Source organism: Pseudorasbora parva, chromosome 16 (assembly GCF_024679245.1).
Source record: "Pseudorasbora parva isolate DD20220531a chromosome 16, ASM2467924v1, whole genome shotgun sequence".
Classification (NCBI taxonomy): Eukaryota; Metazoa; Chordata; class Actinopteri; order Cypriniformes; family Gobionidae; genus Pseudorasbora; species Pseudorasbora parva.
Window position 1 is genome coordinate 10,288,353 of NC_090187.1, and position 15,556 is coordinate 10,303,908.

At 38.5% G+C, this 15,556-nt stretch overlaps 1 protein-coding gene across 3 annotated transcripts in view; it reads left to right on the top strand.

Annotated features, from left to right (window-relative positions):
• The first annotated feature begins 253 nt into the window (after positions 1–253).
• The window catches only part of vaspb (vasodilator stimulated phosphoprotein b), a 74,884-nt gene continuing 59,581 nt past the window's right edge, over positions 254–15,556 (top strand). Inside the window, exon 1 of one of the 3 annotated variants that reach the window (XM_067419484.1) lies at positions 254–718. In XM_067419484.1, coding sequence (XP_067275585.1) covers positions 714–718 — 5 coding nt within the window. In that variant the 5' untranslated portion in view covers positions 254–713. The remainder of the gene's footprint in view (positions 719–15,556) is intronic. The other 2 variants (XM_067419483.1, XM_067419485.1) reach the window with 2 other exon arrangements.

Sequence of the window (15,556 nt, forward strand, 5' to 3'; positions counted from 1 at the left end):
TTAAAACCCCCTTCCGACGATAGGCTACACATTTGAGTGCATTACAGAACGTGGGTATTGCAAGTAAATGCATACATGAACAGAAACGTGACGTACACCCCCAGACACTTAAAGATGGAAGATTACATTTCAAATCTCCAGTAAGAGTATACGTTCATCGTATCATTCCCATCAGCAGAGCTTGCTTTGTAACGCAGGGCTGGAGTAATGGAGCTCGGCCGCTAGGGAGTGGATGAGTACATTTCTGTGCCTGTTTTTCAGCTCGGGAGGGGGAGACAGACAGGAATGAAAGCTTTTCCTCAGAGTCGAGGAGCAGGTTGGGCTTCGGTCGCGAATGAACGTTAACAGACCGACCGGCGAACAAGAGGAGTTTGACGAAAACCGCTTCCACATTTTACAAACAGCCGCACGAATGGAGACGAGGACATGAGGCGGAATATGTGTAGACTTTGCTCGGAGCGAGACATGAGTCCAGGATACTGATTAGAGTTGACACCAGCCCAGCTCCAGTAGCAACTCTATCCACACTTCACCTCCAACCCCCTCCTTCACTCCTCAACCAGGAAATCATCGCGCTGTGCTGCTTATCCTTCTTCCCACAGATTAAACAAAAACATCAAACCCCTCAGTGGGTTTATCCATGAGGATCTCGTCGATTTCGCCTGTGGAAGTTCGGCTATACATCTGAAAGGGATCCGCACTGTCGTCGAACAATGAGGTAAAGCACGTCAAAGCACATTTTGTTTGCCCTCGCTTTTGTGTGTACTTTGTTTTGCGCGCTACAATGTAACGCATAGTATGGATAATGACCGAGGCCGCATGTGTGTGAGAGAGTTCGGTCTGTTACTCACTTTCTGTCCTGTTACTCGCACCTACTGGAGGTGGGGGACCATCACAGGAGCAAGTGTGTCCTTTCTGAGCGTTTACACACTCGAGCTCGTCCGTTTGGTGTTGCTTTGACAGCCGAAGAGTTCTTCTTAACGTGTTTTGCACTGATTTCTCAAGAGATACTTTGAGTTTGAATGAGTTTGTATTGAACGGGCCATGCAATCAAATGGGGTTATTTTCCGTTTTGAGAAGGTTAACATTGTCAGACGAATAATGCCATTTTTGTTAATACATAGCATTTTGGCATCTAAAGCTTTTTTTAAATAGCCTAAATATGTGGGGTGGATCGAGCTATACCCCTTTAGAACAGGGTTGGCCGCCTTTCTGTTCATTTTGTTGTTGTTGCCATACTAGTCTTGTACTAGCCTATGTACAATGTGTTTTTTTTAGAAATAATTTAACACTGACATTTTTTTACAGATATATATGCCTATATTTTTAACAATTAGCCTAGTTTACTGTACAAGCTCTTAGTGCAAGGTTTAATTAACAATACTATGCTATTTTATTTACACATTTAGCACTTTTTTAAAATTAAAATGTTCTGATACAGCAATGAAAACATTTCCGTGGGCAGATTAAAAAAGGCAACAATTAAGGTGGTATATGAAAATACGTTTTTAATGAAAATATTTGTATATGATTTCCAAAAAAAAGAAATTAGTTTTTAAAATAAGGTGCACCTGCATTGTGAGCTAGATGTGACCTTTTGTATAACTTTGTTTTACCAAACACATAAAGCGAGTACCGATAACTGTATCCCCAGGCGGTGTGCACGAAATTGTTTACTGTGCATGTTGAAAATGCAGCTGTCAACCGGTAAATTGGCCCTTTGTAACACGTAGCCAGTCCTCTTTTGTGAGCCCTCCCTGTTCCTACTGTTCTCTGGGAGTTGGCCGCGGCGCGAATTCAAAAAACCTACTGGGGAGAAGGTTTAGCTCATGAATATTAATTAGGTCACGGGACGTTTACCCAGTGGTGAACGTCAGATATTATAATTAATATTCAAGACTAAATCCTGTGCAATAGTAGGATCTGTAATTTGACTGTCAGGGCAGTACCCGGAACTAACCTACATTTGCGCCATGTATAGGGCACCGAAGCCTGATAATTCCACATCCTGCTGCGGCCTGAGCAGTTTTACAGTTATAGAGTTCAGGGGCACTTTTTTTGTTTAGTTTAAAGGCACAATATGCAAGATTTTAGGAATAAAAACCAGTTGAACAATGCTATATATTTTGTTTACTTTTGTACTTTTGTATTTGTACCCAAATGTTTCCAAAAATGTTTAAATCCAGATAAATAAGCAATTTTAACCAGGACAGACTGTACCCATGCGTCGCCTATCAATGACATCATATTTCCATTACCCTCAAATTCCAGTTTTATTTTGTACAAACCATGTAAACAAACAAAGACGTTTTCATATATTATGTGTTTTATTAGACAGGTGAGCAACTGTTTAGATGCATTCATCAACAGAAATATAATTGTTATATAGCTCAACACAGTTAGTCTTTTCTTGATTTACCGTGAGTAGGCCTACCATGTTTTACCATGCCTATATGATCTAGTTTACTGCTGTGCCTCATAGTTGGGCCATCCTTAAAAATATTTTGGTTTGCAGTAACAGTAAAAAAAATTTAAAAAAGGGTCGGTAGGTAGGTCTATATTTTTTTTTTTCAAATTTTAATACAAAAAAAAAAGTACATTTTTGGTGATGGTGATTACGTAGGTATGAATTTAAACAAATTAGCATATGTGACATCACTGACTGGGTCTTCAAGCCGTGCCTTCGGGCATGTAAGCTTATTGCAGGCTATATAGACCACAAACAAATATTTGTCAAAAACATGTTTATTGCATAAATTTCAGGTGCATTCTTTAAGAAAAGTGTCCAACCACCAGCTAGCTGTCATTGACTCAAAGCTGTCAACCCTCCCTTTTTTTCCGGGTTTCTCACGTATTTTAGCTCTTTTCCCGCTGTCTTCCCGTTTTAGTATTTTCCCGTGATATGTTTCTTATTTTTACGCTCGATTGTGTAAAAAGGGGTCGTTTTACGCTCGATTGTGAACACGCAACTATCTGTGTCTGTCTCTGAAGTGGCTTGCACTTCTTGCCAGACCAACGCATCTGGTGATATAGACTAGTGCATTTGAATATTAAAAAGCAAAAAGTTGTTTTTATGAATTCAATTAATTAAGTAGCTATAACCAGCTATTCAATCAAGAGCAGTGAGTGAGTCCTTATCTTTTGTTTGACAGAGAGCAGTAAAGGCTACTGCCCCTTTAAGACGTAATACAGAGATTTGCATCGTCTTTCTCAACTGTATACAGTTCTCTTAAGGCATATACAGACTGTCTGATGGATACTCATCAAGATCGACATGTTGACATACTTTTTGTGTGAGTTTATCCGTTCAAACGCAAGACTTGAAATAACTCAATATTTGCGCGCTGTGAGACGTGCGCGCGCTGCGCAAAGAGACAGATCTTCTCTTACTGCAGAGGGTTCTCATTCGCGTCTTCTGGCGAATATACTGAGTGATGATGGCGAAAATGACTGGTCATACGGCAGCACTCGCATGCATTGAACACAGTTTACCAAGATAGACCGTTTTGCCCACTTTTTCTTTTATTATCGCTGTTGTAGTGCACGTGTATCCATCGACAGAACCATACATAAAGCATTATTTTTCAAGTTACAACCAGTGCCGCCGCTCCCACCACGCGCTGGGGTTGAGCAAAACACACGCTACCCATAGCATCGTGTTATGACAACGACATTTCAGACTGACAGAGACAAGATAAACGGCTTTTCCACCATTTGTTACTGTTTTGTACACGTTGTTATATTAATTATAATTCAAAATATGTTTTATTCGCCACAATATAGTAATGATAAATGTTAAGAGGGGCACTTTTGATTCATTTTCAAAAAGGACAGGGGTTTAAAGCCCTCCCCTCTGCAGTGCACTTGCCTGGTGTGTGTAACGTGTCCATGGTCCTCCTGACTCCTGTCACACAATGCGGCGAAATCTCCGACAGGGCTTTAAAAGTCTTAACGTTACAGTGAATGAGAGTATGAGCCGAGCCGAAACGAACGCACGTGCAGGCCATAGACATCCGTTAACCATAGTGTAAACATAGATGACGTCACGGGTTTTTCTATAAACGAAAGAACGTAGCCTTCGTTTGTATGGCCCAGGCAATTTATACATTTATAATACTTACTAAAATATAATTCATATTATTTTATTACTGTTGTATTAGTTGTTTGAAAAGTAAAAAAAGAAATTGGTCGGTCTTAAAGCCAATTTACAACCGGCAAGTCGGTCGGACTAAAAGGGAAAAAAAATAAAAAATTGAGTCGGCCCTAAATTGACAGGGTCGGTCGGGTTACGGCAAACAAGAATATTTTTAAGGATGGCCTTGCTGCCGAGCGAACGCACAGAGTAGCATTCGTATCTTTCAACACCCTTAAATGTATCCAATATAATAAAACAGCGCTGCTTTACCCCACATACGCATGAGCGAAAGAAGTAGACACTGTTGTCTGCGATTTAAATAAAAAGCTTAAATAAAAGCCCCACTTCTCTCGAGCCGTGTGTCGTGCTTGTCTGCCATTAGCAATCGCTCTAGTTGCCTCATTCCGCTCCGACAGCTTTTAGCCCCACCCTGCTTCATACTACAGTAACGCTAATAAATCTTTAATACATTAGCTCATCCATGAATATGATTTCTGCCCGAGTCCCGTCGGATTCTTTTCCAATGGCTGCAGAGGTGAAGACAACAACTCCCATTTCCACAAAATCAGGCTATGCCTTTTTTTTTTGAATATGCAGCCTCTAGTGGCAGAAATTACATATTGTACCTTTAAGGCAAGAAAACCATTAAAAAAGCCAAAAAACAACACATTTTTTGTCATTTTTTATAGGAATAAAACTTATAAAGTCAGGCAAATTAAATATGAATAAACCTCTCTGTAAAAACCTTCAGAATATGTATATGAATAAAACTGTTAAGTTTCTGAAGTAGAGATTTAATTTTGAGAAAACAGCCTTTAAATGTATTGTGATTGAAATCTACATATGTAAATTGCATTTTAAATTTGAAACATTATAACATGTGTTAAATATGGATATTTTTCTTATAAAAACCCATCACTTTGCTTCAGAAGGCCTTTTAACCCCGTGGCCGTGTGGATTACTTTTATAATGGATGGATGCACTTTTTTTGGTCTTCAAATTTTTGTCTGCCATTCACTGCCATAATGATGCTTGGAGGAGCCGTGACATTTTTAATATAACTCATACTGTATTCGTCTGAAAGAAGAATGTCATATACATCTAGGATGGCTTGAGGGTGAGTAAATAATGGGGTAATTTTCATTTTTGTGTGAACTATCCCTTGAAGCGAAACAACTTATACTACATTATTATGTAAAATACTACATATTTTTCAGATAAAAAGTAAATAAAAATACTACACATTTTCACATGCTTAATTGGATGTAAGGAAATCTGATCATCTGTACAAAGGAGTCAGTGGTCTATACATAATGTCACAATTTTGATTATATTACAACAATGAAAAACACTTTTTTCATATATAGTTTCAAAACCTTAAAACAATTTATGTAATTTTTTTTAGCTTTTTTTTTTTAGCTTTTCCAGATTTTAGAAAGTGGATAGACACTTCCTACTGCAGTGTTGTGCAACCATCCACTTTTGTTTAAAATAGGGAAGTGCCAGCACCGACATGTTCTTCCAACATCTTGAGAATGTAAAACACTCGTTTTGCTATGTAAACAACAACAGCAACCTGCCCGACAGGTTTTTGTAAATGTCACTATTAAATCTTTCTCGCAACTAAAATAAAAATAAATAACCATATGCTCTAAGACCCTCAACCATGCATTTCTATGCAAATTTCAGTTCAGCGATACTATCGGGCAATATGAGTTAATGTCATGTTGCCATTGTGACACACAGGAAACTTGGCTCAGGGAGTGCTGCTGGGTCCAAGCAAAAGGTGCCGACCACGCGCACAACCATGAGTTTACTGTGTCGGGTCTGCTTGCATAATAGGTGATGAATGGAATGTTGTCACATTTACAAGTTTATTGTCCTGTCATGTCGTGGAACGTCAACACCAGAATGCATTGGAGCGGTTAGCGCCTCGTTTTGAATTTTGTCAGGCCACCCAGAGTAACAATGGTTACTCAAACTGACCTTGTTATTTGGGAAGCCCAGTATTGAATTCATGGGAACCCTGGCTAAGTCACTAACATGCAGTCCGTGGGTTAAGATTACAAAGAACAATCAAAGTTCCAGGGTTATTCAAACACTATACATGGTTCTCTTTTTTTGGCTACGTTTGCACTGCAAGCCTTAGCGCTCAATTCTGATTTATTGCTCAGATCTGATTTAGCTGTTCACATTGTTGTTTCAAATGTGGCCATTATCAGATTCCAGTGTGAACAGATCATGGCCAGCTGAAAATGTTAGCCGCTCTGCTGAAAAACGCCTCGCTGTGGACGCTTGACAGTACGGTTTTGTCAGCGCAGCGTTTTTTTCCAGTTGATGCTCTTCGCTTGTTATGATACGGAATATCCGCGGAAATGTGTTACTAGTATCTAATTTCACAGATAGTTTGTTTCTATATTGATTCTGTATGAAAATACAGATGCAATGTTACGTTTTTGCTCTGGCTCTTGTTTTAAATTAGTTCCGTTATTATGCAGCTTGTTTTCATCTGTTGTTGACATTGTCCAAGCAGAATGTGGAGGTTGGTAGGTGTCGTATTTGTCCCACGCCTCCTCCTCTGTGATTGGTCGGCTGGGTGAAAAGTGACAGCGTGAGTTTTGCTCAGAGTTGAACATTCTTCAACTCTTGGCGACCAGTTAAACACGCTGAACGCTCAGCGCTTGAGCGTGAAATACTCGCTCAGCGCCTCGTTGCGCTCATGGCGTTTTAAAAACACAGCGTTCCCATTGAAAACAATAGGCTACCCCAGTCAGCCGCATGAAAAAAACGCTATGGTGAACACGTGGCCTAAATCTAACTTTAAACAGTTCTGAGAAAAATGTGTAACTAAATTAGTTACTTATGAAAATGTTAATGATTACAAAGTGGGTTACATCTGAATATTTTCTGTAAAAAGCTAGGATATGTTGAAATAGATCTGACTCACATCACGCGTTGTATTTGTGCCACATTTGCCTGCAGTCTGAACGTAGCCTTTATAAAGGTGAAGTATGTCATTTACCAGTGGCTCAGATCAGGCTCCAAAAGGTTTTGAGTTGCTTAAGATTTACTGGCCCTATGAAATCCATTTTATTAGGGTGACCATATGTCCTGTTTTCCCAGGACATATACATCTTGGCTATAGATTATAGAATGTATTGAAATTAATAGGGCATCTTTGAGTAAACTTCGAGTATCATTTGAGTATCTCTATTATTTATAATTAACATGCCAAAACAATAAAAACATATAAATGAAGATAATGTAGCACAAATAAAATCTTAAATGCTGACGCATTAGAAAGATAACACAACCTCTGTTGTTGTTGAATCTTTGTAGATGTCTACCGGAAGTTAAAGGGTTAGTTCATCCAAAAATAAAAATTCTGTCATTAATGACTCACCCTAATGTCGTTCCACACCCGTAAGACCTCCGAACAAAGTTTAAGATATTTATATTTAGTCCGAGAGCTTTTCTGTTCGTTCAATGAAAGTGTATACACACTTTACTGTCCATGTCCAGAAAGGTAATAAAAACATCATCAAAGTAGTCCATACGTGACATCAGTGGGTTAATTAGAATCTCTTGAAGCATCAAAAATACATTTTGGTCTACAAAACAACAACTTTATTTAGCTTGTCTTCTCTTCCGCGTTTGTTTTCAATCTGGACACAAAGATTAAAAACGGTTATGAAGCAGCATATCGATTTTAGCAGTTTAACATGCGATCCGAGTAATGAATTGTTATGCTTATTCATAGCCGTTTGAATCTTTGTTTGAGGATTGAAAACAAATACGGAAGAGAAGACAATGCTGAATAAAGTCGTAGTTTTTGTTATTTTAGCTTCACGATGAATGCAGCTAAAGTTTACAGGGTAAGTTAAATTATGGCATGCTTTCTATGTATGACGTTCTCAATATAATACATAATCCCACGTCTATAATGAACAACGTGTTATGGTTGTTATTATAAACGGTGTATGCTGATGATAAAGTAAACTTGGTAACACTATATTAAGCTTACTTTTGTTGATGGTTTATATAATGTCTTTTGAAACATTCCTGTGATGTATCTGAACCACATAACAAATTTGATGAATCATGAAAATAGCACGTTTGGCATGTTTCACTGCGTCATCAGAAATAAAACGCACACAATAACCCAATATGCTTACAAAATATTTTAATAATATTTTAATAAAGGTTGTCGAATCTCAAAAAAAATTCATTATTTTAAATAAAAATTTTAATTTCAATGAACTCAATATTTTAAGGCAACCAGGTAACTTTTTTTCTAAATAATTTTTTACAGTGTAGTGAAGATTTTGCTTTAGCATAATTTTTGGGACAATTAGGGCCAGATTCAGGATTTGGGACAACAGTGTAGATTTCGGTACTGTCCCGAATTTTTCGGGATGTCTGGTCACCCTATGCTGCTATGGCTACTTGCATACCCTGAAAGTTACCTCCATTTTTGGAATCGAAAGTTGAGGTTATCTGCTAACTTACTCTTAAACATACCCGGGTATGTCACATAACCTGCTTTCTGGAATACCCCCCAGGGGGCTTAGGCTATTACACACTAGTTCAGAGACAGTTTACACTAGAAATGCTGCAGATCCAGTTTTAGTTTGAAAGTTGAAGTTTAGTTTGCTCCCTGGATCACTACATATCCTTCCCTGATTCATCAACTCAAGCTCCTATCATATGACCATTACCTTACCGGAAGATGGCAATAACAGACCAGCCTCGAGGACGGTGTAAACAATAACGGAGCTTTGCTGACTTTGTTGTAATTTTTAGCAGCCATTGTGCAGTTTAACTCTGAATTGTATAATACAGGAGCTGCCTACATGCACAAGAGGGAAGCTATTATTAGAGCAATCGGCATGCCCGCGCATGCCCAGTGTGTGTGAATAGTCATGTGACAGGATGTAGATCTTTTCTGAAACCCAGTGGGAAATTGCCAATATGGGCGATGTTTGGCCGTGATAAAACGAAACCACAGATATTGTGGACATAGCTTCTGCTAGAATATTTAAACTTGTGTGTGACTGGGACATAATTAAATTCTGTCTTATACAGTAAATTACAATTTTATTATTGGACTGATTGCTTCACCATTTAAACCACAGTTGATATATTTGCGTGACTATCAGTGGTGCAGACTGTGAAAATATATAGAAGACGAAGACACCCAAATAAGTCAAGATGAGAAAAAACGTGTTAAGGAGTGTAAAAGGAAGTAGTGTGGTTGTTATGGCGTGTAGTTGTTATGGCGCAAGTCTGTTTTGTCTAAGCAATGACACACATTTTTGAAATTGAAAACATTATTTTTTCTGATTGTTGCCACTAGTGGAGCTGAAATGGCACCCTTCAACTTTAAGTGAAAACACAAATGCACAGGTGGTCCGCAGCTGGCTTTCGACACTTGCTGTGTAATCAGTCCAGTTTGTTCCTGTGTGTATTTCTGTCACTGAGACACAGCCTGTCATCCTGGAAGTGCATGTCTGATTAATGGCAGGGCTGTGATTCACTGCTGTTATCAGACTGATGACTGTGAGGGACTCGCCCAGCATGTCTTTATCTAAATGGCTTCCACTCTAGTGCTTCTCCAGGCTAAAGGGCTTTAGGGTGGCACTGGTGGCTTTGCGCCCCATGCCAGATGCTGCAGTGTGGTCCTTCTGTTGCCCGTATTTAATTTCTTATAATGCTGGGTGATTACAGACCGTTAGATATTAAAATGTGATAGGAGAAAAAAGGGGACAACTCAAATATTTTTAACGGCTGATTTCTTTGAAAAATAGAGCATGGATGTAAACATAGAACAGTTAAAATATGATAAATGAAATATTGAACACCTTTAATTAAACATCACTTTTTTAGTCAATGATTTCGGCCCTACAAAAAAGTTTTCAAAAGTTTAATTAAGTATAAATTAATATTGTGTCATTCGATTACCAGAAAATACACAACACAGAATTGGGAAATATTTGAATAGAAATTGAATTAAAAAGAAAAAATAATAATATGGTTGTTTTTATTAATTTCAATTAATTAGGTAGCTATAACCTATTCTTTACTGGTAAATATTACAGTAAATAAACATCACAGACAATGGCAGACCAAGGCAGCTCTTGCCTAATTTCAATAATAATTCTATAAATTACTTACAGTTTCTTTACAGTTATTCATGTAGCTCTTAAGTACCAAAAAATAGGACCGTTGGGTACCGTTACCGATTAAAATGTGAACGGTTTACAAAAGTAATTAGGGCTATGCGATATTGAGAAAAATGCCATATGCAATATCTTGTTAAATAATGGGATATTCGATATGCGATACGATAATGCAATTAGTGTGTAAAATCTTTTTAAACTATATTTAAAAAAATATTTAAAACTGAGAATGAAACCATTTGTGTTTCACATTCTTCATGGGAAAAGAAAGCAGCGCTGCAACTTCTAAAAATGATCAGCAATGTTTTAGCAAAAATGTATGTCACAAAATCGTTCACGTTTCAGTGTGTGTGTGTGTGTCAGACAACGCGAGAATGCAAGTTATTGTTTTTCACAGATTATTGCGTTTAATAACTATTTTTAACATCAAACCAGTCCCATAAGTAGTCCCATAAGTCGTGTGCCCAGTCAATTCTCTGCTATATATCGAAGTAGCCTCTTAAAATCATTCAGATATTGATTGCGATATGTACATTTGCGTTATTTCGATAATTTCGATTAGGCCTGTGCAATATATCGGAATTATCGAAATATCGCAAATGTACATATCGCAATATGCATATTGCAACGGCACGCAATATCTGAATGATTTTAATAAGCTACTTCAACATTGTGAAAAGTGTCCGTTTTAATAACAGAGAATAGACTGGGGACATGAAACCCATGAAAACAATAACTTGCTGTCTTGCGCTGTCTGACACACATTTACATTTACATTTAATCATTTAGCAGACGCTTTTATCCAAAGCGACTTACAAAAAAGGGGAGAGCAATAGAAGCAACGAAACAAACAAGGCCAACAACCTGTAAGAGCTGTAAGAAGTCTCAGTTAATTAAGCACAGTACACAAACAATTTTTTTTTGTTTTTTTGTTTTTGACAAACAAACAAAATTTAAGGGATAGTTAAGTGCTATTCTTTATTGGTCAGGTGCAATTAGAAAAGATGTGTCTTAAGGGGGGGTGAAATGCTGTTTCATGCATACTGATCTTTTTACACTGTTAAAGACTTGGAATCCCATACTACACATAGACAAAGTTTCAAAAGTTAAGGTGGACGTTTGATGGGAGTATTTCTTTGTCAAAAATACTACTTCCGGTTAGTCATAAGTTTCGGCAAGTTTTTTGCGATCATGGGTCCACTTGACGTTAAAAGGTCGGAATTTCCTTGTATGGGCCTTACGGACAATTCTACCGGAAGAGCGTGAGAGAGAGAGAGAGAGAGGGAGAGAGCGAAAGCAACAGGCTACGCCCATCAAAGCGCTGGCTCGTAGGTTGCGCTGCACAGGTGATATGACTTCAAGAAATTAACAATGTCACCAAAAAAGTGCGTTTTTGGTTGCCAGACCGACAGTCCTGTACAGATTGCCAAAAAACCCCGCGTTAAGGCAACAGTGGATGTAATTTGCTTTTCCGGATCAGCAACTGAGTTGCGCAAAGGTTTATGTCTGTTCACTGCATTTCGGTGCCGACTGTTTCATAAACAAGGCCCAGCTCGACGCCGGCTTTTCCAATCGCCTAATGCTGAAGGATGGAGCAGTCCCAATGATAAAGGTCCCAACGTTAGAACCGCAGGCGGTGAGTGAGACTGCTTCAAATGTCTGTGTTTTTGCCTATGCTCATCAAGTAGCCCAAACATGATCACGTATAGTTAATTGATCAATGGAGCATGCGATGTGTAGTGCGTGTACATTTGTTTAGCTGGCCACTATATGTGTAACTTTATGTTTGTGTATTGTAAAAGCACTCCAAACAACAATACACAAAGAGTGGGGAAATATGTTGAACTAAATAAGCGCGCTTCTTCATTCAAATGCGCTACTATTCCGTGTCTTTCAATGTAAACACTAACTTAGCCTGCCGTGCAAAACCAGTCCGCTTACTAACGTTACAATTGTCTACACAAACCACGCGTAAACACACACACACACACACACACACACACACACACGTGCACAACTGCACTTCCCACATGTACACCTTCAAAGACAAAAATACGACGATATAATTCAAGTATAAATATGTAAATAACACAAGCCGCTAAGCATATTATATAGTTAGTGTATAACTTGTACCACATGGAGACGTCCTGCTCTAGTCGTTTTTGCTGCTGCTCCTGTTCAACTGCAGCCTCTGGGTCTGATTCCGGATCATAGATGTATGGCTGTATCTGATTAAAAGCCATATTTTTATTTTGAATAAAGTTTTTTTCCTGCTGTTAGGGATGACACAGCTTTACGACGCTTTCAACACAATAACAGCGGCGCGCACACGTCATTATTTAGCTCCGCTCACACAATACGCCCCCACCCGCTCTGCTTTTTTCGGAAAGACTCGGAACAGCGCATCTTTCTTATATAATTATAAAAAAAATAAAGACTTTTCGGAGATATGCAGGATGCAATGCTACTCTATAGGTACTCAAGATTGACATGAGATTGACTGAAACTGAGTGTTTCACCCCCCCTTTAAGATGTACACACACACACACACACACACAAACAGACAGAAACGTGAACGATTTGTGACATAAGGATAAATGTTTGCTAAAACACAGCTGGTCACTTTCAGAAGTTGTAGCGCTGCTTTCTTTTCCCAGAAAGAATGTGAAACACAAATGGTTTCATTCTCAGTTTTTTTTTTTTTTAATTTTTTATGTCATTTAAATTAATTGAATATATAATTTTTTTAATTTTAAATACACTAATTGCAATATCGTATCGCATATCGAATATTGCATTATTTTTTACAAGATAATGCATATTGCATTTTTCTTCAATATCGCAGAGCCCTAATTTCGATATATTGCACAGCCCCAAAAGTAATGTTTACTTTGTTCATAACGAACTTTAAACATATGCATTGGTCTGTCATTCTATAATATATATTGTGTAGTTATAAACTCTTTAGACTGTTATGATTAGTGTTTTTTATTTGTTTGTGGGTAAGAATCATGTAAAGACAAAACAAACAAAAAAAACCCTTATTTTGGGGATGGATTCCGGGAAATCTCCCTCATTTTCAATGTTTAATGTTGACAGCTATGGTCTCTGGAGGTCAGAAAGAGCTCGTTCATCAAAGCAAGATCTTTTTCATCACAAATATCTTCATTTCTGTTCTGAAGATGAATGAAGGTCTTACAGGTTTGGAATACCATGAGTAATTAATAGCATAATTTTAATATTTGGGTGAATTAACCCTTTAAGTGTGAATACTTGCCAAGATGTACATTTTGATACAAGTGTTCAAGCACAATACACCACAAAAGAGTAGAGAACTAGAAATTCAGATTGCTTTGAGAGGCGGTGGATTTTATTAAAACAAATCCTCTGACAATACGTCAGTTTCGGGTATGTGTCAGTCAGAAAATATTTTTTTGTGTGCACACATGTTAGTGGTTAGGTTTCATAAAATGTGCCACAAATATACTGTGGTGTAAATGGTACTGAAGAATTTTTTACGAGAGATTTTTACCCCTCTACCCTTCATCAAGCTAATGTTTTGACCAGCATATTGGCTGAATAGGAAAGTAATACAAGTCATATTGTCCATTGTATGGAATGGATGTGTCAGTTGCTCAGCTGTGAGAAAGACATTGTTCTGGGTCTTCATATTGACTGAAAATAATTGCGATAATTGAAAAGCATTTGTTTGTTATGAATACCTCAGCTCTTAGGATATAATTTGATGAATGCAAAACTTTAATGTTTTTAAGAAGTTGAGAACACCACAAGGAACCGGAGTGCTTGGTAAAAGCAGAACATTAAGATGAGGGCTGAGAAAGAGCTATAAATGGCAATTAGAGATGCACCGGTCAACCGGCCTTCAATCAGAATCGTTTTTTTTTGGGGGGGGGGCTGCTGCTTTTGTTCCGGACTTTCGACTAAACTGCATCGACTATTTCCCAAAATGTAATTTGTGTGGAAATATTATGAAGTCTGTAAACAGGATGTTAACACAAGCCAGAGACGAGACACACTGAAGAGGGACGCAAAGAGGACAGCAGAGAAAATACTGTACCAGGCACACCTAGCTCGTTGTTGAAGATGTACAAAATATTGGAAGAACATATACATATTCAATTGGGGGTGGGGGTTTATATAAATGTATCTCTGACGGAAACTTTGAGGACACCCCCCTTACCTCCATATAATACCTTTGTGTACATAAGTTACCAAGGAAACACTATAGAGGGAATGCACGTGACGTCATCGTCAGCTGGAGTGACTGTCGTTTCGACCCGCTGAGTGGCAGAAAGGCTCAGAGGCTGCATTGGCTTACAGCACGAATGCAGCGAAAACACACAAAACCAGGCCCAGCGCGAGAAGGGGGGTAGGGGGAGGCTTGTCCTCGGACCGCATAGTCATCGCTGTTCTGAGCTTGAGACGAACTTGATAGCGTGTAATTTTCTCACTCAAACCACTGCCAACTGCTGCAGCTTCTGCTTTAAGAGGGAAACGCTGCACATAACTGCTTGTCTAGGATATGTAATCCTCTGTAATAATTCGTAATAATTGCATATTATCAGCAAAAAGGAGCTAGCAAAAGATCCAGTGTGTATCTGTATTTGCACTCGTCAAATGATTACATTTGCAGGGTTTTTTTGCCTCGGTGAGTAATGTAGCCAATCACAGACATGTTTGTAGACTTCTACAATGGAATTGGCCAATCACAGGTGTTGAATTTGGAATCACTCACCGCTCGAGCGTTTGTCCAGGTGCTGAGTTCAGTTAAACACACGCAGCAATCCTCTGTAAGTGCAGATATTGTGAAAATAAGAGATTCATTGGATACCAACGTCACTGCGGAACTTTATGAGATTGCGTTTATTGAGTGAGTGACAGCTTTTAGTGAATATAAAGTATATTACCACCAATACACGCTTCAAAACACTGACCCATCCACATATACCTGCGGGATTCACTTGAAAAATGTAATGAATGACAGTTATAAACATTCTTGTCGAAATGAGGCTCCAAAAAATGTCATGAAAACACGATTCCTGGCTGCATATCATTATCCATGGATCACTGAATCTTTGGTAAGTTGTAAGGATCGTTTGCTCTACTCGTGTTTTCCTCCATTAACTCCAGTCACGCAGCAGCTCTTCTGCCGCTCAGCCCCGGCTGAGGGGGCGTGTTACGGCGGGAAAATGACATCGATGACTTGACATTCCCTCTATTG